We start from the raw sequence: 27,224 nt of genomic DNA on the forward strand, positions 1-27,224 counted from the left end.
GCAGGGACCCACTCCCCCTGTGTGGGGGAGACTCTGTGGAAGAGGGGTGCTGGGTTGGGGAGACTCTGTGGAGACTGCTGGGTTGGGGTCTTGCTTACCCCTTTCCCTGGGGCACTTTGGCGCCCGGAGGTTAACTTCAGAGAAGAAAGAGTGCCATCCTCAAGTGAGGTGAAAAACTATCGGAGCGTCGGTTTTTCTGGGAGAGAACCTCTCCGCTGATTCTGCTCCGCTTTAACTAAAAAAAAAAAAAATGCTAGCCTAATGAAGACATCACTCTGTCAGAGAATTTGGTCACGTTGGGAATGCTACGGCTATCTTTTCCCATCGCCCCTGGCGGAGGGAGGGGGGGGGGTCGGTCGGGCCGGGGAGTTTGCCGGCCTCCTAGACTTGCTGCCGAGGCGTTTTCCCTCAAGACCTGCAAAATTCCACAGAAACCTGCCCAGCTTCTCCTTTCGAAAGAAGCCTGCGGAGAACGCAGCTCGTTTCCCACCGACTCCCAACTTTTAAATTTTAAAATTTTCACAGCCTCCGGTGAAAGGTTGAATTTTTATAAGAAGCACACTCAGTCATGTTTATGATTAGATAGGAAGAAAGGAGGTGATCAAGGATTGCGAAACATTTGTTTATCACAGGTTTGATCCTTAGAGAAGAAGGCGCTTGCAAGCAATCGGCTACATAAACAAACACGTGTGTCTCCCGTGTTAAGCCAGATCAGGCCGCCGTCTGTCTAGTTCAGTATGGCTTACTGTGCATGGAAGTGGCACTGCAGTGTCTCCAGGAGAGGCCTTTCACATATTTTCCATCTAATGTTTTAATTTGATATTTTCTGCATGGAAAATACCTGCTTTGTTGCTGGGCTGTAGTTCTGCCCCTTAACAAGTGAACTTTCACCTATGCTCCCTGACAGATTTGCTTTCGTGACACATGTTTGTTTGTTTTTTTTGCAAACATCAGTTTGTTCCATCCAAAGCAAGTGCACATCTATATGTGTAGATATACTGATTTTGACCCTGTACATATTAGAATATCTTACAGATTGCAGGAGAAGGCACTCTTAGGGCCATTGTACAGAATCTGCATGCAGTTATGCCAGTATAACCTAGACCCAGCACTGGAAATAATGTAAATGAAGTGGTAGTAAGCTGGCAGCAATATTTGACTATTTGCAATGTCCAGCGGCTCTCAAATGTTTTCCCAAGGCAGAAGGGAGCCTAGGGACCCTCAGAACCTGAAAGGGGAGGAGGACAGGAAATTTTCAATTAGAATTTGTCATATAGCAAATGTAGAGCACCCTTACCATTCTTGGCTCCTCCACGTCTATATTACACCTGAGCTTTCCTTGAGTTGACTTTAGGTTGTTTCTGAGCCAGTTAATTTGTTTCAAAAGGACTTGCCTAAGGTAGTATCTTGATGAAGTGGGTTTTCCAAACTGTCATTCTCCACCAAGCCTCCACCTGAAGCAAATCGAAAAGGGTGATCTCAATGCTGAAAGATCAGGGGACAAAGCTATAGGTTCTTGCTGTTTTAGTTAGATGTGGGACACTAAGGAGGAGGATTTCTCAGTTAGGGTGTGTGTGTAGCAGGGATGAGGCAAATAAGCAACATGGCCCCATCTGTAGTGGTGATGAATGTGTGATGTAGCTCCTCCTCTAGTGTAGCAAAATTCAGATTGGCCTAGAGTTTAGTTCTGGAATGTGTGAAAAGATAAAGAAGGGGAAATGTTGGAGTGTATTAAGAGTGTCTTTTCTTCTCCAGTGTAAGAATTCTACTCCCTGGGATCAGGGAGGCCACTTCAGAAAGTACGATTTATTGGTGGGTCTGTACCCTTGGGTCTCTTAAACAGTGTTTCTTCTCTTCCTTCTCCTTCCTTCCTTCTTAAGTTACTAAGCTCAGATCTCCTTGGGGGGGGGGGAACAATTCTACAACAAATGACCACTTTAGTCATGCTGCTTCTGCTGCTTTCTGCCTGGGAGGTGGTATAGCTGATCATACCAAAATGTTGTGCTGTGTTTTGACAATCCCTTTTGGATGAATCAGTAAAGAAATTAAAATGCCTGGAAATGAATTTTGTTCCATCAACATGAAGAGGACTGTTTTTTTTTTTTTTTAAACCTTGCAGGTTTTTCTCTTCTTCTTGTTAGGCTCTTTTTATGCAAGCATAGGTCACCAAATAGCTTCAACAATCTGCCCCAAGTTTTTGGATCAGTAATAGGTTTCACAGTGTCTACCCAGTGAAGGACCAAAATGTAATAAGTTAGTGAGAATATCCAGATTATGTGGTGTAGAATGTACGTAAGAAAGTTTTGTTTTGTGTGCTGATTATGACTGGATTTTATTTGCTCATTGGCTGCTAACAATGTTTCAACTGGGCTTTAAACAACCATAAAATGAGCCTCTCATGTGCGGTGACTGCTTAAAACCCTTCCTTGTATTTATGTTCACTGTATATGTCAGGGAGCAATGTTCACATGTTTCTGCTGTGCACTTGTGGGCTAAGTGTGTGGAATGTTCACACACAGTTAACACACCAATCTGAGGGTGCTTGCCAATGCCTGAAAACACTGCATGCATTTAGACCAGGGCAGATGAAAGAGATCAGATAAATTAACTGTAGAGACAGAGAGAGCCTAGAGAAACATAGCAGTAATACCTTTATCAATGCATCTAGTGTAACATTGGGATGATTTTCTGTTCTAGCATCCAGTGCAAAACATTGATAATTTTTTCATCATACAAATTCCAAGGGGGGAAGTGATATTGTGTTTGTTAGAGAATCATGATGCATTTGACCACTGGATCTGCAATTTGTGATATTTTCCAAAGAATTACAGATTGTTTCTTAATCTTTTTTATGGAACACGGTAGGCCTGTTATTCTCTTGTGAGTAGCTGCGAGACTGCAAACATCATACTGTGGCTTTTCAATGCCTCCCCCAAATTATTTCCTTCCTTCCCTTTTGAAATTACTGTGTAGCATTGTTCATTGTAACCATAGTTTACTTCTCTCCAGTGTTTGCAAGTTAGTAGCCATGGTTAGAAGTGGCTTTCTAATTTTTAGCCATGAAGCTAAATTTGATATACATGAATGGATACTGCATTGAGATGATCTCTGAAAAAGAAGGTGAGAATTTGCTTGCAAGAGGGAGGTTGAAGAAGTGCATGACTCTGCCAAAATGGGTATGCATTCACATGCAGAACAGAAGAAGAGCATGCTTATCTATGCCAGCATTCTCTTCATACATTGCCCAACCCAGCTCAACCCCATAAACAAGTGTTTAATGCAAAAAACTACTTGCTGCTTGTGGTCCTGAACAACTGATATAGATATGGGATTTTATGGACTGCAAATACAATGATTCTTCATTCTGAGAGTTATGCTTACCTTACGGACACCTTACAAAAACTAAATGTGACACACCTGGGAAAATGGCCCAAATTGGAAGGCCTTGAGGTTGAGTTAGGCTTAGTTCTGCCCATGCTTCCCACTCAGAAAGAGGACTCTTGGCTGGCACTTACGGCAACCCTTTTCAGGAGTTTTGAGGTAGAGAGTAGTCAAACCCTTCTTCTGGAGGCATCCTGAGACTGTGCAGTTTGCCCAAGGCCACACAGGCTGGCTCTTCTGGGAGGCACAGTGAGGAACTGAGCTCCCAATCATTGAATCCACACTCAGATATCTAAGTTACTGAGCTATCCAGCCAGTGCAGTCTTCTGATACAAAGGCTGATTTTAGGAATATATTATGTATTTTTGTTAGCAGGTTCACATTTGAGAATGGCTATCATCTGGATTCAGGTTGCCAGTTTCTTCCTGCTGTATTTTAGACATTATTTTTTTGCTGATGATGATTTTAGTGCTGTTATCTGTACACTTCACCAAATCTTTCCCTGTCCCCATCCCTCGTCTGTTTTGTAAAAGCTTGTGTTTCTTTTGATTTCGTTTTTCAGACAAGATCTCCAGTTTGTGAAAGACCTTCCCACCCCACCCTGATTTAACAGCTCCTTTGGCACTGCTAGTTAAATTTCCTGGTGAGCATTTGAATGTTGTACTACTTTTCATTAGCTGTGGTATATCTCCTAACTGAGCCTCTGTTATTGTGGTTTTGAGTAAGCTCCAAATACTTTAGAAAGATTTGAGCCTCTCCAATTTTCATTTCAATTTCCTTTGTATCAGCTCTGTCATTTGAGAAATTTCCTTTTTTTGAAAACAAAATATGATTGAAAATGGAATTCTCTGGCACATCTCCATTTGCATATAAACTAAAGTGTTAAATTATCTATGCCAATTGTCTTCTGTCACACTGACAGGATGTGAAAGAAGAGTAAATGCCTTGGCAGAAAAAGTAGTTCTTCAGTTACATATTTTCAAACAGTTTAATCAGGAAGACTGCAATCATAAGAAATTATTATTGCAGGGATAGATATGTACATTGTTTTCTGAAAACTGTCTCCTAGCCTACAGGTCTTGTCACTAAGGAGAGGCTGATGAATGGGCAGTGAGCTGGGATATCCACATTCATGTTCCTCTCAAACATGAAAGTCTCTGGGTGAGATGGGCCAGTGTCCTTTGGCCTGACAGGATTTTTGTGAGGATGAAATAGGGAGGAGAGCCTTGTATGCGACTTTGAACTCACTGGGGGAAACAGGGAATATAGGTAGTTTTAAATTGCATTTGTTAATGAGGTACAAATAATTAATAAACAATATGGAAATTGTTGGTGGCTAAACACAGAAAAAAGAGCAAAGAAAGTAATCAAAAAATTTCCAATATTAAGAGCAAAAGTAGAAATATGCTTGCTTTGCTCAACATGAGCAAATTCCTGCCTTTTGTAGTGTTCTATAGTAAGAAGTTATCATGCTGGCTTTGTTTGATCTTATGTCCAATGATACAATTTTGTGTTTGTGTATGTTTTTAATCTGGACAGAAAAATATTCCTGATCTTTGGATAGCAGCATGAAATCTAGAAAGCTGTTTGTTTTTTTTAAAGCCCTTACTGACTTTGGTTCATTAAACAGCGGTTTGGTAATACTTGATGGGATGGCTTTCTTCCAAGAACTCTTTGCTTCTTTAAGATTTGTAGAACTTGCAGACAGCAGAGTATTATATCATGCTTAAACTTGCAGCAAAATACAAATGCATCAGGTTGGACTTGCTGAATTTTGGCACAAGCAGAGGGGCTGTTGGTGCTTCCAAAACCCAACACATTATGTGCATCGGCCCCATATTTCCCATCCAGTTGTGGCAAAGGGGAAGTGGCATTTCTCGTCATGCTTGTGTGCTGTGGCTTTGGCAGAAGCAACTTCTTGGGTATGCACAGAGAGCTTGGGAAATGGAGGGGTTGAATGGTGACTACAGATTACAGCTCCTTATGGCCAAGCCATAATTGAGGCTGGCTGGTCTAATACCACAAATACTATCTGAAGTAAACTACTTTTGGGGGAATTTCCATGCTGACACCTGGCTCTTCATGCTAGCAAAAAATGGCACTCTGCAGCTGTTCCATCTTTTTCTCTTTAATGGATTTTTCCCTGACCAGAAATAACATGGAAGAAGTGGAAAAACAAGGGAGAGGAACAGAAGTGGAGGATGTGTGAAGTTCTCATAAAATTCACTGAATGAGGCAGAGCTGTAATTTGATGAAAATCTTGTCTCGAACCACATTGAGGTCTGTGCTAGTAATAACAATGCAGTCTCTCTCTCTTCATCTTTTATCATTTGACAAAATTGAACATGGAGCCTGGTGTTTTCTGAGGTAAAGTTTATCTTTCATGGCTTTTGTCCTCAGTTCATCAACCGCCTGATATGCTTGTTTGTTTTTTGTTAAATGTAGATCTTTTCCTTTAAAGCTATTCTTTGCACTTAGCCTTTCTCCTCTACCTTTCCCTTGTTTACTAAACCCCTGTCTTGTCTGCTCTGTTAATGAGCAACTCTTAACATTTACCATTTGTGAAAATGGGCGGGAGGTTTGAATTCAGCAGAGCAGTCGCACTGTCTTATTCATAGACATTTGGGAGGGCTCCAAACTATCCAAAATGTTTATGAGTAAACATCTTACTCATCTTACTCTTTCCCAGGTTTTGTTTAGGTTTTTTTGTTTTGTTTTTCATTTTTCAAATAATAAATTGAAGAGGAAAAGGAAGAACAGCTACACAGTGTGTTTTGATAGAATTAGGAGCCATTCATATGGAACTAGGCAGGATGTCAGAGACTGTTGTTCCTACACTATAGCAGGTATTTTAGCAGTATTTTAGTGAAAAGGCAGGATAAAAAAGTATATAAATAACATAAAAATGAATCCCAAAATCAGTTTCACAATTATTGGTTTCATTGATTTCAGAATGGCTGCTCTTGAGTCTGTTGTTTATTGCTGTTTATTTTAAAACTTATGACATCAGTCACTCATTGATTGCACATCTTATCCTCATTTAAATGACATTTCCGCACATTTTTATATTGGAAGGAATCAGAAAGCTTTAAAACCAAGGTTGGCAAATGTGGAAATAACATGTTAACCTTAACACTTTTCCATCTACATTATTTATTTATTACATTTATACTCTTTCCACTAAAAGATGGCACTCAAGGTGTCATACAAACTTCTTAAAAGACTAAAAACAAAATAAAAATATCTAGCCAATTTAAAAAATAATAATGAAAGGCAATATCCTCTTGTGCAATTTTACGCTGGCAGAAGTTGATGATGATGCCCTTAGCCGGCACTGGTAACATTTAATTTAAATTGATCAAAAGATTCCTTTTTTCCCATTTTAGGTTCCAAGCCTCCCTAGGGCTCTCTTTTTGCCCTGGAGACACCTCTGGAACCTTAAGAGCCTTTAGCTGCCAACACTTGCCATTGGATCTCCAGTATTTATTTATTTATTTATTTATTTATTTATTTATTTATTTATTTATTTATTTATTTGATTTGATTTGATTTGATTTGATTTGATTTGATTTGATTTGATTTGATTTATATCCCACCCATCTGGTCTGTTCGACCACTCTGGGTGGCAGTAGTGGTTCTAATTCCAGGGGCAGCCATCCAGTAGTGATTTTTGGTGACCTCAAGGCTCCCTCTCTCTGTACCAAGGCTCCCAAAAGCTTTACCAGAGCAAAAGGGAGCCCCAGGGAGGCTCATAACCTGAAACTGTGGGAAAGGAAGCCTTCCACTTGAAGACAGCATTTAAGGTGGCTTACAAACTTCTTAGTGGGGGAGCCTTGAGGTCATCAAATATTGCTACTCAGTTACAGTCCCTGGGATTAGGACCACTGTTGGCAATCCAGCAGCAATTTTTGGCAATTAAGGGAGGTCTATGGAACCCCAAGAAGAGAAGGGGAAGACAGAGGATGAGATGGTTGGACAGTGTCATCGAAGCAACCAACATGAATTTGACCCAACTCCAGGAGGCAGTGGAAGACAGGAGGGTCTGGTGTGCTCTGGTCCATGGGGTCAAGAAGAGTTGGACATGACTAAACAATAAAAACAACATGGAACCCCCTAACCTAAAATGGGAGGTTAGGGAACTTTTAATTGAATTAGATTAAATTTTAGTGGCAACAACTGATGATAATATCTTCTTCCATCCATGTAAATTTACACCAACAGGATTCTGGGCAATAAATAATAAAATCATATGAACACTCCCCCACCCCACCATCCCACCCCACCCATCCCCGTAAAACCATTAACATTTAGCAAATAGGGTAAAAATTGAATGGGCAGTGTGCCTAATCTTAAGTAGCATTTGAAAGCAAAACGTTAGCATTAAAAGTGTTACTTTTAAAATGTAAATCTCTAGATGCTTCAGTTGGCTTTCCCCTGCATTTAATGTGAAAGTAACAGTTCTAAATGCAATATAACAGATCAAATGGATGCACTGTTTCCAACTTTTGCATATTGTCCTGCAGACATAGTTGGACTCCAAAGCCCAATGTAGCCAGTGCTTGGGAATCACAGTAGTTTCCACATAATCCCTGTCCCTGCTGTAAAACAGTATACTGTAGATAGATTGGCTTGTGTTTCAAGTCACACTGGTTTGTGGATGACATTGTAAATGAGCAACATGGCTTTAGAATTCTGCTGTGGTTTCAAAAATGTCCAGAATTGTCTACAAAAGGTGCTCACAGGTAGCTGTTCCACAGTGACTACATGATTTGCCTTTCATTATTTTTCTTTACATGGTAACCAACAGACCTGCAGTTCCATTGTTCACATGGATGAACTTTTTTGAGCCTGTGAACCTTCGTAGACACACCTGTTCACTGAAGTCAAAGTGAATAAAGAAAAATGTGGAGAGTCAGGTAGGATTTGTGGCAACCTGAGGTAACCTGGCAACTGGTATTTTGTGGGCTGATACTAATCCAAGTGACTGTTACTGAGCAAATGTTTGAAGGCGAGATGAATTAGGACATCAGTCTGTAGTCTATAAACATATTGTTCTATTTAAAAGTCAGTTCCAAAAGGTTTGTCACATTCTTTTGTGACAGTTAAGAAAGCAATGGGTAAGAGTCGTCTGTATAGGTAGGAGCAGGCTTGACTCAGTATTTGGGACTTAGTTGCACATTTATCCAACTGGAGTCCTTGGATGCTCTTCTTAATTTTGTTCCATAGTTAATTTTTTTCCAAGTTATGACCGTAGTTTTTCCACATGAGCAAGTGGTAAAGCTGAACCCTTAGGTTAATGTCATAAAAGTTCCCTCTCAGACTCCAGCTGTTCCTGACCATACATTGTACCAATTTGTCTGTGTTTCTCTAAGTATATGCATGCATATGTGCACTTAATGTTTGTGCATTTACAGACAGCTCTAGGCATCTACACATAGATTGTTATGCGTACCCTTTGTGTTTTCCTCCAGAGATGTGAGCCTATACATGAGATACAGTGCTTTAGAGTTGTTACTGCCGAACAAGATCTAGCCCTTCAGGAGGGGAAAGATGGCTATGTGTTTGTGGGACTAGATGTTAGCAAAAAAAACTAGGGATGAATCATACTTTCAGGAGAAAGGAGAGAGAGATACATACATACATGCGTGCATGCGTGCATACATGCATACATGCATACATACGTGCTCATTCTTCTCTTTCTCTCTCTTTTTACTATGCTCCAGTTAATCTAAACTGTTTAGCCCTTTTGTAATGCCAGTCAAGAATCATGAAAAAGGTCAAAACATCCACTAAATAATTTGCTGATTGACCAGCTATGTCACTAACATCTGGAAGAGTGCTTCTCTGCTTGTTGATTCAAGTGGCCAGCTTTTGCTCTTCTCCAGTTTCCTTAAATAGAGGAAACCTTACCTCATAAAGATGGGAACACTCAAACTTAGATGGTCAAGACTGGCCTATTTTGGGAGATATTTTTAACTTGTTCATACAACTGAAAGCATTTAGTATGAATGTACTGTTTACATACCATGAGACTCTTTGCAATCAAGATGTCTTCTGTCTGCAATTTGTAGTTGAATAAGGTTAGGATGAAAGTGAGATTGAACAGAAATAAGTACAGATAGGATTGAACTCCTAATATTTGTGTGTCTCCATCTTTCTCCTACAGCTGGCACAAACAGGAATCTTAAATTCTATATTTGAGGTTCTGTAACTGACATGGTCTGCATAAATTATATCCCTTTCTCATTGGTTGTGGAAGTGCTAAAAGTGGTTAATGCAATCCAACAATTGATTAGAATTAAAATAATCATCTAAAATTTACCCCATTAACTGATAAAATGTGTAAAACAAAAATGTGAACAGTAAGAAAAGAACTTGCTTTTTTATTTATATTAAGAACTAACCATGAGAAGTGGGTTTTACATATTTCTATGGACTGGCAACAAATGAGTTCCAGAAACCATCTTGCCTCAAATTTTTTTCCTGTAAAAGTGATCTGCAGCTTTTTCTTCCCATATTTTATTTATTTATTTGTTTGTTTGTTTGTTTGTTTGTTTGTTTATTTATTTATTTATTTATTTATTTATTTATTTATTTATTTATTTATTTATTTATTTATTGTCATTGTAAGTATATACACAGTATACCCATACAATGAAATTCACAGACACCCAGAGACCAGACACATGCACACACATAAAATTCCCCCAAACACTCCCCAACCACTAAAAAATCCCCCAACACTCCCCACCCACTAAAAGTCCCCACTAAAAATAAAAATATCTACACCACAGGCCAAGTAACACAGTCCAACTAACTATTCACTACTGGTGGTCTTTAAGCTCATTATTAAGTGCAATTATAGCTCTGGGATAAAAACTATTCAGAAAACGTGTGGTCCGAGTCTTAATTGTTCTATATCTCCTGCCAGATGGCAACAGTCCAAAAAAGTTATAAGCAGGATGGGAAGAATCTCTCAGGATGCTGTGTGACTTCCTCAGACAGCGGGATGTGAAGATGTCATCCAGGGTTGGTAGCTGGAGCCCGATGATATTCTGGGCAATTTTAATGGTTCTCTGTAGAACTTTTTTGTCCGCTACAGAGCTACTCCCAAACCTTGCCAGAATGCCATAGGTTAGGACACTCTCAATGGTGCTACAATAGTATGACAGAAGTAAATGCTGAGATAAATTTAACTTGCCAAGCATTCTCAGGAAATACAGCCTCTTCTGTGCCTTCTTCACTAGCATGTTGGCATTTATATTCCATGGGAGGTCCTCTTGAGATGTAAGTGCCCAGAAATTTAAAACTACCAACTCTCTCCACTTCCTCACCATTTATATACAGTGGTAAATGTACACTTCTCTTCCTCCTAAAATCAATTATGAGTTCTTTAGTTTTTTTGATGTTAAATGTGAGATGATTTTCTTTACACCAAAGTATCAACCCTTGTACTTCCTTTCTATAAGCAGACTCATTGTTCTTATTTATGAGCCCCACCACTGTTGTATCATCCACAAATTTAATAATTGTGTTGGTGTTATACAGTGGGGTGCAATCATGTGTGTACAGGGAATAGAGGAAGGGACTTAGCACACAGCCCTGGGGAGCTCCTGTACTTAGTAACAGGGTAGAAGAATGGTGAGATCCCATCCTTACTGACTGTGGCCTATCTGTCAGAAAGTCCTTTATCCACACGCAGATCTTCTGAGGTAATCCCAGGTTGATCATTTTAAAAAACAACCTATTTGGTAGAATGGTATTAAAAGCAGAGCTATAATCCACAAACAACAGCCTCGCATAAGTTCCCTGTTGTTCTAAGTGGCTCAATACAGTATGGAGTACAGTGGGGTCTTGACTTGAGAACTTAATCCATATTGGAAGGCGGTTCTCAAGTCAAAAAGTCTGTAGGTCAAGTCTCCATTGACCTACAGTGCATTGAAAACCGATTAATCCCGTAACAGGCCGTTTTTGTTCCATTTTGGTTTTTTTCTGGTCTGTAAGTCAATTCTCAGGCCAGAGAAGTCTGTAACTCAAAAAGTCTGTAAGTCAAGCCGTCTGTAAGTCAAGGGTCCACTGTACAATGGAGACAGCATCATCAGTAGATCTATTTCTCCTTATGCAAATTGCCATTAATGTAATCCAGCACCAATCTCTCAAAACATTTCATAATAACAGATGTTAAAGCTACTGGTCTATAGTCATTGAGAGATGCCACAGCTGACTGCTTGGGGACTGGCACTATAATAGATGTCTTCAGGCAAGTGGGGACAGAACACTGCAACAAGAATAGATTGAAAATATCCGTAAAAACTCCAGCTAATTCTGCAGTGCAGCCCCTAACAACTCGTCCCGTGATTCCATCTGGTCCAGCTGCCTAGTGGAAGGGACCAGAGCAGGGAGAGAAGATACAAATATACATCTTTATTCTGCAGTGGGTGATGAGTTTGCTGTGGGTTTCCTGTCCCACACCCCCATCCCATGGTTGCAGCTGAATGTGTTGCTATATAACAGGGAGGAATCTTTGCTTTTTGTTCTGGTCACTGTTAAAGACCTTTCCACTCCTTCCCCCCCCCCCTTTGGAATTAAAAAGGGCACACTTCCTCTTTAATCTTTTTTTAAAGCATCCAAGAAACTGTCTTACTCACAAAGCACATGTAAAGGGGGGAGGTATTCTACCTCTAATTAGTACTAGTGTGCATGGTTAGCACATGCCTTGTTCGAAAGGTGCAAAACAGGCCCCCCCTCCAATAGCTGCTGCCATGATGGCAAACTCAGCAACAGAAGGGATGGGTGTGCACAAAACCAGCGTGGGGCCTATCTGACCAACATTTATTTATTTATTTATTTATTTATTTATTTATTTATTTAATTAATTAATTAATTAATTAATTAATTAATTAATTAATATGCCGCCCACTCTACCCAGAGGTCTCTGGGCGGCTTACAACAATTAAAATACAATACAATAAGAGGTAAAATGATTAAAATACAATTAAAATACATTGAATTAGAAAAAGGCTTAGACTAAAAGCATGATAATAAAGTATTTGGCATTGAAGATTTTGGAGGCCTGAGCATAGACTACCTACTTACCCTTGCATGCAGATTGTTTCTTTATTTCTTGAGTCAAACACTGATTTGTCACTCTTTGAAACTGAAGTTTGGAAGCTTTGCAAATGGTATTCTAGATGCTGTGTTATGTATACTTTGCCAGTTTGCTCTGTAAATTGTGGATGGTGATAATTCAGAGGTGGAGGAACCAACCTCAGAGAGAAAGAAAATCACATGTGATCCTCCAACTCATTCACATGACTCTAAACTATGGTTTGAAGCATCAGGTTTAGAATTAGTCTAAAACAACATGTGCTGATATAATTGCAAGATCTTTTATGCAAGCCAAGAGCAGCAGGATTGTTTTATTGGAATCTTAAGAGTGGGAAACCCATCCCAATAACACCATAGGCTCTAGACAGATGCTTAGTACAGAGAGTTGTATTCATGAAGCTTCTCCTGTGCTTGTTTCAATGTCTTTAAGGAAGTGACTTCCTGTTCTGTCAGATCATATCCTCTCTGTCATATTTGGTGTGTGTATACCAGCTTCTCTGAAACAATGCTAATTTGTCTTGAAGTGATGACTGTTTAGTGTCATGCCATCTGCTGTAGTGGATAGAAACATAAACATTCAATTTTAAATTGCACCAACTTTTCTTTCTAGTTTTCTCCGTGAATTAGATTGTATTGTATACGAATCTGGAATTAATCTGATTATGATTTAAAAATTTGCATTGCCTTATGCCAAAAGGAATTTGCACTGCAAACTCAATGCCTTTATAAAATCAGGCAGAAAACAGGGATAAGGAAGAGATCTTTTTTATTTTCAGGTTTTTGGGGAAAGGGAATTGGCTGATAAATGTGAGGTGGTGCTTTTTAAACAGATTTACTACTTTTGCCTTTTTGCTACTGTTAATGAGTCACTTGCTATGTTTCTATAATACATTAAGCCAGGGATTTGTAAGAGATTCATGTGTTGTGTGTGAGTAGTGTGCGGCTGAATGAATAGTGTGCTGATATGCTATACTCGGTTGCTTCTGCATGCATTGGAAGCACCTAAATGAACCACTCTGCTGTTTTGTTAAGTCATCTGTCAGAGGGTAGCATTCTCTTTCTGATGAATTCCTTCCCAACAGATGAGAGAGAGAGAGAAAATCCAGGGTTTGTTCTTACTTTCCTTCTACAGCTTGTTGGGAGAAAACAAACCAACAAAGGGAAGCTGACCATTGCCAGTCAACTCCGTGATGTGTTTAGCTGCTTACACTGAAAGAAAGAGCAATAGATTACAAATACCAGTATTCTAATTACTCATGACAAGCCAGTGTTCACACACATCTGTGGCTTGTTATGTGTTGTGAATGCAGCCACTATCTGTACAGTGTGGCTAACAGAGTATGTGTCAAACATAGCTAGTTTGTGGGCTTAGCAAAGGGGGGGGTGTCTTCTTCACAAATTCTGTACAGCACTTCCCTAGACACGAACCATCTATGTTATGAAAACTTTCCAAAGGAATTAACTTGCTGAATACATACTGAGTCAGGTGAATGAAATGTTGGAATTTGTTTCAGTTTCTGCTGAAATGGGCAGTAAGCATGAAGAAGAAGAAGAATATTATTAATCTACTTGCAATTGTAAGCCTTATTTACTGTTGGACCGGATGTTCTTAAAACATTTATAGGCTTAAACAGTTGGAGAGAGGGATTGTGTGGGAATTTAAGATTTCATCAGTTGACAGAACATGTAAAAAGATGGTACAAAGTACAAACTACTTAATAACCACAAGAGGACCAAAGACACAATTTTCTAGGAGGAAGATGGAACAGAGTAAATGCGAAGTGGTAATGTGTGGTTAATCTATCATCATGATAGAGGGAATGGAATTCCTTTGGCCAGTGCTCAGTCAAGATTGTTTCTTCAGCCATTTGAATAATTTGAGGCCTCTGAAAATATGATAGGAAGGCAAAGGCCCCAAAACAATTTGGAGTGTGTATGTCTGGGATGACATATTGTACTGTAAAATGGGCATGATTTCACTATTCTTAAGAGCTTCACAGGAAGTGAGTAGCAAAAGCAAAAATATTCTATGGTTGTTGTATGTTTCTGCCATATGTTCATAGTGGTTTGAGGCAATTTTAATCAGAAAAATGGCATGAGGAAGAGGTTTACATCCCTAACTGGTTTTGTGGCCCTGATTTGAATTTCCATAAGCATCTTCCCCCCTCCCCCTGTGGAGAACTTCCTCCTCAGAATGTCATCTGATTGCCAGTCCTTCTACAGTATGTGCCTTTAGTGTTGACTGTCATCTCCCATACAGGAGCCATTTTGGGAAGGGAGATGTCCGTGGCAAGATGGATCACCATTTTGATTTTCTGACTCACCAAATCATTTTGGTCAGCCACTGATTCTTTACCACCTTTTTCAAAAGCCTATTTTCTTATTTCAGGCAGAGTTTCTTATGCGGTCATAGAATTACAAGGTACGTCAAAGTTGATCTAGTCCAACCCAGGAAACCCACTATTACAGGACACTCATAGGTTGCCTGTTGCTTTGTCAGGCAGATGTAAAGAGTATATTTAAATTCTGCAAACCCAACATTGCCTTTTACTGAATAACCCTTTCCTTGCAAAGCTGCATATATTTATTAATTTAAGATAGCTAGTTACGCAGACTTTCATGTCTGGTTTAAAGACAGGTTGCCATGTTCTGAGCCTTCTCACATGCAATGCAGTGCAGTGTGGGAAGCTGACCAGGGTAATAAAGACCAAACATGGTGTGATCAGGTGTACATCTGTCATACTTCTCTGTATTGGAGTTATTTTCTCAAATCTGTTTGTGGAGGAATCCAAGCAGTATCCATAAAGCTGTGTACGTGTGCTGTGAGTTCGTGTTGTCTTTCTTTGTGCTGTGCTTTGCCTCTAGCAAGTTTGTACGTACTGTTCTGTTTCACTCTGTAAGAATGAACAAAATCTCTTTCTGACTGTTTACGGAAGTGGGGGACTTCTCCCCACCCCCACGGATCCCATACTTTGTTTACAGTTACAGCTGGACTAACACAATGCAACTTTTGAATTAAGAGGTCTGTTGAGTACTGGCAATGTAATACTGGCTCCTGGATGTCAATGCAATCCTGTGTGTGTAGCTATACCAGAGGGCTGCTTGAGCTAGGCTCTCAGCCAACCACTGTGCAGGAACTGATTTCAAAAGAAGTTAAATTTGCCTGTGTCATCATAAAAGTACACTATTTTAAATGACCCAGGGTTTTATAGGCTGGATAAAAAAGCAGTCTTTTGACAGAGCAGAGCAATTGAATCAGTAAAAACTACACCTGTGAAGTATTTTAAAAATATATAGTAATAGGGGTAGAACTGACTCGTTAAACCTTGTTTTGCAATAAATAAAAATAATTTTATCTCTCTTAAATTACTCATTAACATTCTCTCAGTAATTTTCACAGTTTATTTGTAAGCTGAGCTAGTATTCTTACCTCTGAATTTCAGAGAAGGAGAGTTTGTGATTGACAAGAGATTTGACAGCTGTAAACTCATGATCTTATCTATCATGTTGTATCAGCTTTAGAGGGACTGATGCTGAAACGTAAGTTTGGCTAAACAGAAAAGTTGCAAGTAAAATACAAGTATGAGAATCGTACTGGTATCTTTGCATGACGACAGAAGAATGGTCAAAGATTTGTCCCATGCTTGAGTTTCTGCCTCTGTGTTGGTTATTATTGACATCCTAGGGGTCTTTTCATTCTCCTGAAGCACTCAGATGTTTGCAGAGATACGCATGCTGTTTGGATTTCTGAATGCCCCCCTTTAACATCAGAGTGGAAGATTCCTCTGTTTGCCAAAGGGTGTGCAGTAGAAGTGGCTGAAAGCATTTGAAGGTAGCGTTTCAGTGTTAGAAACAGTTTGATCTCCACCCATAGTTTTTACGGGTGGATGTTCCCCTGATGTGATGTGGAACACTGTCTGCACCATTGATTGCCTGTCTCACTAACACTACACTGCACCTCTCTGACCTTCAAGGGCAAATACATGGTATGGCAAAGTCCCACCAGACCCTTCTGTAATTTGCATTAGAGGAGGAGGGAAGGGGGGAAATGTATAACATTATGTTGCTAGTTTCTCTTGCCTCTGTCCATGGATGATTGTACCTCACCGCTGTTTTGGAACTTTGTTTCCCCTGTGAACATACTGAATGTCTGTCTCATTATGTAAATTAACACATTATGGAGGGAACAATAAAATGGCCCTTTCTTTGATTTGTTGACTTGCTACATCCAAGGAACTTTTGATGTGGGGGAGAATTTAAAATATTTACTTTTTTGTGCTTGGAAAGCATGCAGACATGAAGCAGTTGATATTTCTGAATCACCTGGAAGGGCAACCTTGTATTAAGCATATTGCAGAAATTAAATCTTGGTGGTGGTCATCAGTCTTAGCCCAGCATTCATCTGGCTCAGTGATACAGGGTCTATCCTGGATATATGGAAATGTGCCATAATTGTACTGATATTTTTTAAAAAGTTAGAGATCCAGTCCTGAGTGTTATTGATGAATTAGACTCTTCTGTTCTTTAGGTAAACTATGCTCACAGCCTACTAGACTGACTGAAGGAATGCCCAGAGGTTGAGAAGGCCTCTTTTCTTGCCCAACTACAGGAAGATTCCTGGCAGAAATGAGTAGATAGCAAGCTTGAAGTCCTGGGTTTATCCTAAAATTAATAAGGAATATGGGCAAAAGATAATCAAGATTGTGTATAAGGTTGCAAGGAAGATTGTAAGGACAATCTTATTCCAAAAAAAAGTGTTCATGTGGCAGCACTAGGCTAGATACTTTTTCACATATGCTGTGTTCTTGCCCTTTGTATCCAACTGCAAGAGAGCATTTTACTAAATCTTTATTTGATATATTGGAAATAGCATTCCCGGAAGACCTTGTTCCCACACTATCACAAGATAAAAGGCCTTATTTCTCTATAATTATCATTATGTGTCATCAAGTTAATTCTGACTTATGGCGACCCTTTTCAGGGTTTTCTAAGTACAGAGTACTGAGAAGTAGTTTACTATTCCCTTGTTCTGGGGTGCCCTGGGACTGTTTAGCTTTCCCAAATTCACACAGGCTGGTTTTATTTGCAGGAGGCACAATGGGGAATCTAACTCTGAACCTTTGGCCCCCTAGCCAGATACCTAAATCACGGAGCTATCCAGCCAATTACTTCTCTGTGTAGTTGCTACATTTGTTGTTGTTGGTGAGCCCCCAAGTCCTTTCCTTTCCTCCCTTAGAAGCTCATGAAAACGCCTTGAGCAGCAAAAACCAAAATATCTAAATAACATAAGGTAGTTCAATTATGTTGGAGGACTGAACAGCAGCAAGTTTAGCAACTATTATTTCTATTCAGTAGCTGCTATTTTTTATTTTTATTTTTATTTTTTTGCTGCTCAGTTCTCCAAGATAATTGAATCACCTTATGCTATTTAAATATTTGGGGAAGGGGTTGTTTTGTTTTTGTTGTTCAAGAGTTTTTCATAAGCTTCAAAGGGAGGAAAGGAAAGGAAACATGGAAGTTGAGAAGCATGAGTCTTCATGGCAAGGTCTGATGCATCTTGAAAAGGTGTCTTAATTAGCCGAAGATGAAAAAGGGATTCTTGACAGCAACTGTAATCTTTTTTAGAAGCAATGCCAGATCTAGGAGTTTCCCTTCAGATCTGAACCTGATGGGAAAATGCAGGAAATAGTACCAGTTACAGCTAGACTAATTCCCTTCACACTACAACCATTCTGTACAACACAACCTGCACCTCTTTCATATGCATTCTGAAGAATGTATCATCATGCCTATTGTTCAAATTTAATTGCCAAGTACAGGACAACTCCAAGAATATTTAAAGTAAAACAATTGGCCTCAAGGTACTAAATTGATTGTATTTTGTCAATTACTAGGTCCATGAAAGTTACTTAGATGCAAATGGTGTGTCTAAAAGAGATGAAGTGTGATTGTGAATAAGAATATTGGAAAAAGCATTGAGGAACAGGGAATTATATTTTCATGAGTGAATCAGAAATGAACCTTCTATTTGAAAGAAGATTGTTTAGCTAGTGCAGTTAATGTCTGTAAGTAGAGATGGGCATGAAATGCCGGTACGTTTGCTGCCGCAATAGGTGTTCAGTGGTTTGGCACCATGCCCGCTCATGTGGGCACCCACTCAGAAGCAGTGTTCTGGCTTCCCTGCCCTGCCTCCTCTGTGTGCTGCTTCTGAGGGGGCGCCTGTTGGAGGAGGTGGGGCACCAAACCACCCAGCACTAGTTGCACTGGTAAACAAACTCATGTATTCTTGAAGGATTTCATGTCCGGGATCTAATGGTTGTTGTGCGTTTTTTTGGGCTCTTTGGCCATGTTCTTAAGGTTTTTCTTCCAAACGTTTCGCCAGTCTCTGTGGCTAGCATCTTTAGAGGACAGGAGTCAGAACTCTGTCTGTGCTCTGGTGCAGTTTGTGATACTGCAGATAGTCAACTATCCCACAAAGAACATGGCCAAACAGCCGGAAAAACCTACAACCAAACAAATTCATCTTTATCTGTAAGACAAGTGATAAAAGGTTTAAAGCAGAATACTGGAATGAAGGCAGTTATTTAAATAGGCATATTATTTAACATGAATTTTCTACCTGCAGCTCCAGGTTGTATCCTAGTTGGGTGAATTTTGAGGCACAAACTATGTTACATGCTGGGGCATCTTCTGAAGATTTTGGTTTTGTTTTGTTTTGGATTGTTTTTACAGACAGCAGGAGGAAGAGGATGATTGTAAGGGAGGAGTTTAATATTTTTCCTTTCCTGCTGTTTCTGTTTCTATCCAGTAAGAAAAGGTCCAGGTACTTATGCCTGTCCTCTGGCATTCCTTGATGGAGAAGGGTAGGAAATAAACCACAAGGAAAAGCTCCGCCCCTGGTTTTCAGTTGCTTATACAATCAAATTGATAGCCTCCTGTAGTTATTATTTTATGTAAGTCACTGGGAAGTTAAACTCAGCTGTATCTATGACACTTACTTTTGGGTGTAGGAGAATAGCACCAGAGATAGAGAAACTGGGCTACTAAGACGCAGAACTCTGTAGTTCTTTAATCTGAGAGCAGGAGTGAAAGCTTCTAGTCATAACTATTGTAACCCCAGATTTCTTGGCAGTAACTGATACACTCTGTATGTGTTCAGAGGCATTCATCTTTAAAGATTTTATGCTCAGTTCTGTCAGTGAAAATTATTAGTGGGTTTTATCAGTCAGTAAGTTGTTGCAAGCAATCTCTTTAAAAAAAGATCCTGCTGCAGACCTGTTTGCTAGCACATTAGAGCTACAGTATAATCTTAGGATTGCAGTGACCCTCTAGTATTTGCTCAATGTGCACTTCAGGTTGAGGTCAAGTAAACAAAGCAGGCATTATGCTTTTGCATTCTTCTTTAATGAGCCTTTTAAAATCCACCCAAAGCAACTTGTGGGATCCTTAGTGAGGAGGGGGAAATGCCAGTAGTTTTCTTTGAAGGGCAGCTCACAATGATAGGCCAAAAGAATATGTTAAAGCCTCTGGTAGGAAATAAATGGCACTGTGTTGTTGACGGGGAAAAGATCTTGGCAAAACTGTTGTTGTGACTGTTCCTGTGGCTTTGAAAGGAATTTCCTACAGACTGGACTAACCATTAAAAATGTCTCCGCTTCTAGGAGGAGCTCAGTGCAGCTTTCCCAGAGAAAATGTCAGCTTCAAAAATGGAAGCCCAGTGTCTCGGTGAGAGAGGGAGCTTTTTTAAAGTAAGTAAAAAGTTGATCCTTTCTTTCAGTAAGGAGGCAGCATACTTTGCTTTGAACTGTAAGATGCTTCTCTGTTACACTGCTAATTATGTTCAGCCACAGAATTTGGACAGAGTTGGAGTAAGGAAACCTGGCTTTCGGGGCAGTGAACTCTTTGTTTTGATGGGTCAGGTTTTTTCAATCAGAACAACATAAAGAATAACATATGCTTTCTATGGATGGGAAACTGCATTAAGCTGCAGACATGCGTTAAGGGAGCTGGCTGGGCATACTGCTGTAAACATACTGCTATTGCTTTTCATTCAGCTGGTTTAATTTTGGATTCAAGTGAAATCTACATAATGTTATGTTTTTATTTAAACAATTATGTGGGTTTTTAAAATAAATACAGGCAGATGGATTTTATGCTGTTCTTGTCAGCTTGTGGTATAGAATATATGCAGACATACACACATGCAGACACGATAGCTGTAGTTTCAAGCTCAGATAACAGGAGACAAAAAACTATCCATTTGTTGAAATCTTTCAGATAAAGAGCATTTATGATTTTACTTCTTTGCCATAAATGAGCTGCTAGCTGCTGCAAATTTTGTTCTGAGATGGATGATTTGAAAATGTCCCTTAAAATATGACAATAACAACTTCTACTTACAGTCTAATTTTAAACATCCACCTCAGCTGTGGAAATAGTGGCTTTATTTTGATTGAAGTCAGTTCCTGTGCTTGGCAAGTGAAGCAGGGCTGTCCAGGCATTTAAACCATCTCCCTCATTCAGGGGAAAAAATTAGGCTGCAGACTACAAAAACAAGAAGGATTCTTGGCTGTATCTGAGTTTTCTTCTTGTCCTCACTCCCCTTGCAAGAATTGGTGGGTAATGGATACTCTCTGTTGTTACAATGCTAGCCACAGGTAAACATTTAGGCTTCTCTCTTTTGGCAGTGAAATATTGGACCCATGGATCAAGCCCTTGCAAGAATAAGAAGTATCATCTGGGACTCCAGAAAGTTCCCTTAGACTCATTATGTTGCTTATGAAAGCTACCACTACAATTCTAGGATGATGTGGTTGCTTTTACTGTTTATACTTTTGTAATACAGTCAGTGTACATGTTATTTTCAAGAGTAACAACATGAAGACAGTCATCTCTCTTGCACAGTTTACTCCCTATATCACACTCACACAGAGCTATTCATAGGGTGAATTTTATTGAACACAAAAGAATTAAAATAAAGCAGATTTACAACTAACTATATAACTAATATGGGGAAATAATAGGCTCAAAAGAAGCAAATGTGCATAGCCAAGATGGTTCAAAGGAAAGAACTTTCCTTAAATCTCACACACACACACACACACACACACACACACACACACACACACACACACACACACACACACACACACACACACACACACACACACATACACATATATATATATATATGCTGGGGAGCCACCAACGTAGAGGGAATATACTTCCAGAAGACAAATTACTTGTGACAAAGATGACCTCTCCTTAGACTGTTCTGGAATTGGGGAGCACTGGGAGTCCAGCTCAGCTGGAGGGGCTTAAGCAGCAAGAACTGGATCCTGAATCTGAACTTGAAATGAGCCTGAACAACTAATTTGGTTGCTGTATGTCTTTTATAGGTTTTTGGCCAAGCAGACCTAGTGATCTTGTGTTTTGCCTTGTCTTGTCCATTGTTTTCCCACATGGCTAATCCAGAGACAATTGGCATGGAATGGGCCATTTACTATACAGGAAGAAGATGATAGGCCAACCATTCTAGGATAGTCTTGCTTTCTCAGACCTTGAGACAATCTGTTTAGCATAACAACAAAACATGATTAAGTTTATCTGGCCTCTCTCTAAAGGAGAGCTATTTTGTGAAATGACTCTTTGGCCAGAGGCATTCATGTCTGATGTAATTTTGATGGGGGTTGTCTACAGTATATTGCTATCATTTCCTTTTGAGGCTTGGCTCTCCTTTAGACCTGAGGCAATTTCATCTCCATCTCTTGATTTTTTTTTCTTTTGTTTTTAGAAGAAAACAGTACAGTGGAACCTCTACTTAAGAACTTAATCCGTTTTGGAATGGTGTTCTTAAGTTGAAACGTTGTTAAGTTGAAGCAAAATTTCCCATAGGAATGGACTGAAAACCAATTAATCCGTTCTGGCTGTTTTTTTGTTATGTAGAGTGTGCGTTCGTACACTGAAGCATTAGTTCCCATAGGAACTAATGCAAAGCTGGTTAATACGTACTCTACTACTAGGGGGAGAATTTTTTTTAACCTAAGATGACCTAAGGTTAAAAAAAGAGCAGGAAAGTTTTTTTTCCCTGTTCTTATCTTGGATTTCTGTTCTCAAGTAGAAGCAAAATTTAGCAAATGGAGCTGTTCTTAAGTTGGATTGTTCTTAAGTAGAGACGTTCTTAAGTAGAGACCCCACTGTAGTTGGGAGGATGCTAATCTGAATGAGAATTCTTTATTCCTTGCTACCCAGTGAGATCTTAGTCTGGATCTGTCAACCCTCACTTGTTCCTTGTGCTGTGAGGAAAACCTTCTTTGGTGCCAGTGGTGTCTTTCCCTTTAGAGGCATGGAACCCCTAGTCCAAATTGCAGCTCAACAAATGTTTAAAAGCCTGCCTTCTTTCCTTAGTAGAGTCTGGATTAGAGGTGATATTTATTCTAACATGTACAGAGAGACAGAGACCATTGACACAATTATTGTCATGTAAATGTGCTGTGTGTAAGTGTCCTCACATCTGGTTGAGCCAGCGAATTTGGACTGGACCAAAATCCCAAGACATTATTTAAGCACAGCATACACCTCCCATCCTAGAGGGTTTGCTGGAGGAGGACATGGTGAGGTAACATAGATGTAGATGTAGCAATCATATAATCTAGAAATGGTCTAGCTTTCAAACCTTTGTAGTCTGTTTATGCGTAATAGAATGGCAGTGCACTTTGAGAGTGCTGTATCAGCTGTTGTCCTTATTTTAATTATATGTCTCACCCCTGCCTCCATTTTCACTATGTCTGCAACTGGATCTGGAAGCTTCAGCTGTTTACAGCACTTTGGCATCTTATAAAACATCACACCCAGGCTTTGTTCTTTTCCCACTTGTCTATTTAAATTTCAGCAGGTTTTCCTGGTCTTTCCCAAAATCATCTCTTATTGCCGCCTCACCCACACTTGCTTTTTTACTCTGCCTGTTTTCCTGTTAACATTTTCCTGCATTATATATGAACGCCAGGTCAGTACAAAATAAGACTGCGCTCATCCATGATGCAATTCTGGATGAGGGTGCTGACCTGGCGTGCGTTGCTGAGACCTGGGTGGGAGAGGAGGGTGGTGTCCACCTTTCCCAGCTGTGTCTGCCTGGGTACTCGGTCCAGCACCAATGTCGCTCAGAGGGTTGGGGAGGGGGAGTTGCTCTAGTCTATAGGAGTTCCATCTCCTTGACCAGGCTTCCTTTCCCTTTGAGAGGAGGTCTTGAGGGCCTGTATTGTGTATTGGGCTTGTGAGACAGATTAAGGATTCTGTTGGTGTACTGTCCACCCTGTTGCGTACCAACAGTCTCCCTGCCTGAGCTGGGATCTGGTGTTGAGGAGGTGTTGAGGACTCCCAGGCTGTTGATGCTGGGGGACCTCAACATCCATGCTGAGGCTGCCTTGACTGGGGTGGCTCAGGACTTCATGGCCGCCATGACAACCATGGGGCTGTCTCAAGGTGTCATCGGCATGATGCATGAGAAGGGCCATACTTTGGACCTGGTTTTCTCAATGGGACTGGAAGGTGGTGGTTTGGACGTGGAGTAGCTGGTCGTGACCCCACTGTCATGGTTAGACCACTTCCTGGTCAAGTTTAGTCTATTAGCTTCTTCTCTCCTCTGCAAGGGTGGGGGATCTATTAAGATGATCTGCCCTCGGAGACTAATGGATCCAGATGGTCTCCTGAATGCTCTGGGGGATTATCTGTCTGATATGGTTGGCGCTCCTGTCAAAGCTCAGGTCTCCCTATGGAATAGGGAGATGACCTAAGCGGTTCACATGATTGCACCTAAGCACCCTCTCTCTGCACGCAGAGCCCAGACAGCTCCTTGGCATACTTCTGAACTGCGGGTGGTGAAGCGAGAGGGGAGACGGCTGGAGTGCAGGTGGAGGAAATCCCACTGGGAGTCCGATTTAACACGACTTAGAGCCCATTATTGGGCTTATTTTATGGCAATACGGCTGGCGAAACGGCAATATTTTTCCAGCCGTATTGCTTCCTCAGAATGTCGTCCAGCAGAGCTGTTTTCAGTGGACTGGGATCTTCTTCAACCGGGAAATCTGGTGGAGGTCCCGGACTGCTCATCAGCTCGCTGTGATGAGTTTGCCATTCATTTTGAAGGAAAAATCACTCAGATTCGCAGTGGGTTGAACTACACCATTACTGCAGAATCAGAGAATATGTCCAGTGTGTGGTGCTTAGGTCAAATATTAATGGATGAGTTTCAATTGTTGAGACTGGAGGACGTGGACAGGGTGCTTGGATCTGTCCGTTCTATCACCACTCTGCTCGACCCTTGCCCATCTTGGCTAATTGGAAGATCTGCCAGGGGGGTTCGCACTTGGGTCCAGGAGCCGTGAATGCCTCTTTGAGAAAGGGAGTGGTCCCTACCACCTTGAAAGAGGCAGTAATTCGGCCACTCCTTAAAAAGCCTAATCTGGACCCAAGCCTGGTGGTTAACTACCAACCAGTGGCAAACCTCCCTTATTTGGGCAAAGTGATGGAGCGGGTTGTGGCCGGGCAACTCCAGGGGCTGCTGAATGAAACGGATTTTCTGGATCCATTTCAATTGGGTTTCAGGCCGGGTTGTGGTACGGAGACTGCCTTGGTCGCCCTGTATGATGACTTTTGCCGGGAGAGAGACAGGGGCAGTGTGATCAACAGGTCCCTGTTGATACTCGTGGACCTCTCAGTGGCTTTCAACACCATCAACCATGGTGTCCTTCTGGATAGGCTGGCTGGGTTGGGAGTTGGGGGCACCACTTTACAGTGGTTCCACTCCTTCCTAGCTGACAGCATCCAGAGGGTGGTGCTTGGGGACAGTTGCTCTGTCCCCATGGCGTTTATGTCAGGGGGTTCCTCAGGGCTTGATACTGTCCCCCATGCTGTTTAACATCTACATGAAACTGCTGGGAGAGGTCATCGGGAGGTTTGGGCTGAGGAGTCAGCAATATGCTGACGATTCTCAGCTCTACCTCTCATTTTCCACCAATCCAGGTGAGGCGGTTTCTGTGCTGAACTCGTGTCTGGACCTGATAATGGACTGGATGAGGGTTAATAAATTGAAACTCAATCCAGACAAGATGGAAGTACTATTAGTGGGTGCTTCGCCGGACAGGTTGGAGGGCCATTTCCCTGCCCTGAATGGGGTTACACTCCCCTTAAGGGACAGGGTCCACAGCCTGGGGGTGCTCCTGTATCCCAATCTAACTCTGGAAGCCCAGGTAGACTCGGTGGCCAGGGGTGCCTTCCTTCAGCTGCGGAAATTATACCAGCTATGGCCCTACCTGGATGAGTGGAGTCTCATGACAGTTACACATGCACTGGTAACATCTCAGATAGATTACTGCAATACGCTCCATGTGGAGCTGCCTTTGAAGACAGTCCGGCAACTGCAACTGGTCCAGAATCTAGTGGTGGGGCCGCTAGGGGACATATCAAGCCGATTCTGTTTAAATTACATTGGCTACCAGTTCCTGTCCGGGCCCAATTCAAAGTGCTTGTTTTGACATACAAAGCCCTAAACTGCTTGGGCCCTGGATACCTGAAGGACCACCTCCTTCCATATGAGCCTACCCAGCAGTTAAGATCTAGCTAGGGGGCCTTTTTGAAAGAGCCGTCCCTCAAGGGGGTAAAAGGGATGGTTTGTAGACAAAAGGCCTTTTCAGCAGCTGCCCCCAGACTATGGAACTCCATCCGAATTGAGATTTGTCTTGTGCCGATGTTGATGACATTTCGGCACCAGGTCAAAACCTTCCTGTCCCAGAAGGCTTTTAATTGAAATAATATCAACTGTTTTATTTGTATTTTAATTGCTTTATCTTTTTTATTGTATTATAACTGTTGTAAGCCACCCAGAGACCTTTGGGTAGAGTGGCCGGTATGTAAGTTAAATAAATTAAATAAATAAATAAATAAATATCTGAGATAGAACGATGAGAGTAAATTCCTGAATTATGGCATCAAATGGCCCATTGTTGCAATATTAAAAATCCCCTGATACTGAAAATGTGCAAAGTGAAACTGACATCTAAAAACACAGCTATGCTGCTTTTGTTGGCTGTTTATCAAGGCCTGAAACAAGCTTTACTAGTTGACATAAGAAGGAAATAGCTAATATGCCACAAGAATATGCTGAACTCTCAGAAGTCCTTCTTGTGTGCTTTGTGCTGGTGTTGGGGAGAGATGTTTTTCTTCCTTCCTATCCAGCACAGAAGAGGAGCTGCACCGCAGGAGATGGGCTCCCAATCAAGATCAGAATTCTGGCATTGAAAGTTGCCACCGGCCCCCTTTCGCTCCAAGGAAATATGGCTGTTCTGTGTAAATTTTGAGTAATCCCACTTGAGACCACAATAGAAGATTAAAGTGCTCCCTCCCAAAAACAGAAACCCAGTCTAAATAGGGACTCCAACTCCTGTAATTGGCATTGGAAGGAACTCATGTTGAATCAAATGGAAGACAGTGTCATAAAGAAAATTGAAGTGAAAGGGGAGTAGTGCATGCTTAAATTAATAGTGTATATTAGAGAGAAGGAATGCATGGGGGAGGATAAGTGTGTGGAGTCATCATGGCCATTCAAGACTGGTTCTTCTCACTCTTGGCATGTTGTCCCTTGTGCATTACTCCTTAGAGAGTATGGTGAGTATACCCCCTGGGAAGGGGTATTTCCCCACACACACACACCTCCAGAGATACACTGTTCAGCAGCATGG

At 40.9% G+C, this 27,224-nt stretch overlaps 1 protein-coding gene across 3 annotated transcripts in view; it reads left to right on the top strand.

Annotated features, from left to right (window-relative positions):
• The window catches only part of RIN2 (Ras and Rab interactor 2), a 73,068-nt gene that overhangs the window by 413 nt on the left and 45,431 nt on the right, over positions 1-27,224 (top strand). Inside the window, exons 2-4 of one of the 3 annotated variants that reach the window (XM_020790517.3) lie at positions 3,944-4,024; positions 8,189-8,297; positions 20,151-20,237. In XM_020790517.3, coding sequence (XP_020646176.3) covers positions 20,181-20,237 — 57 coding nt within the window. In that variant the 5' untranslated portion in view covers positions 3,944-4,024; positions 8,189-8,297; positions 20,151-20,180. The remainder of the gene's footprint in view (positions 1-3,943; positions 4,025-8,188; positions 8,298-20,150; positions 20,238-27,224) is intronic. The other 2 variants (XM_020790518.3, XM_020790519.3) reach the window with 2 other exon arrangements.

The sequence above is a fragment of the Pogona vitticeps genome, chromosome 4 (genome assembly GCF_051106095.1).
Source record: "Pogona vitticeps strain Pit_001003342236 chromosome 4, PviZW2.1, whole genome shotgun sequence".
Classification (NCBI taxonomy): domain Eukaryota; kingdom Metazoa; phylum Chordata; class Lepidosauria; order Squamata; family Agamidae; genus Pogona; species Pogona vitticeps.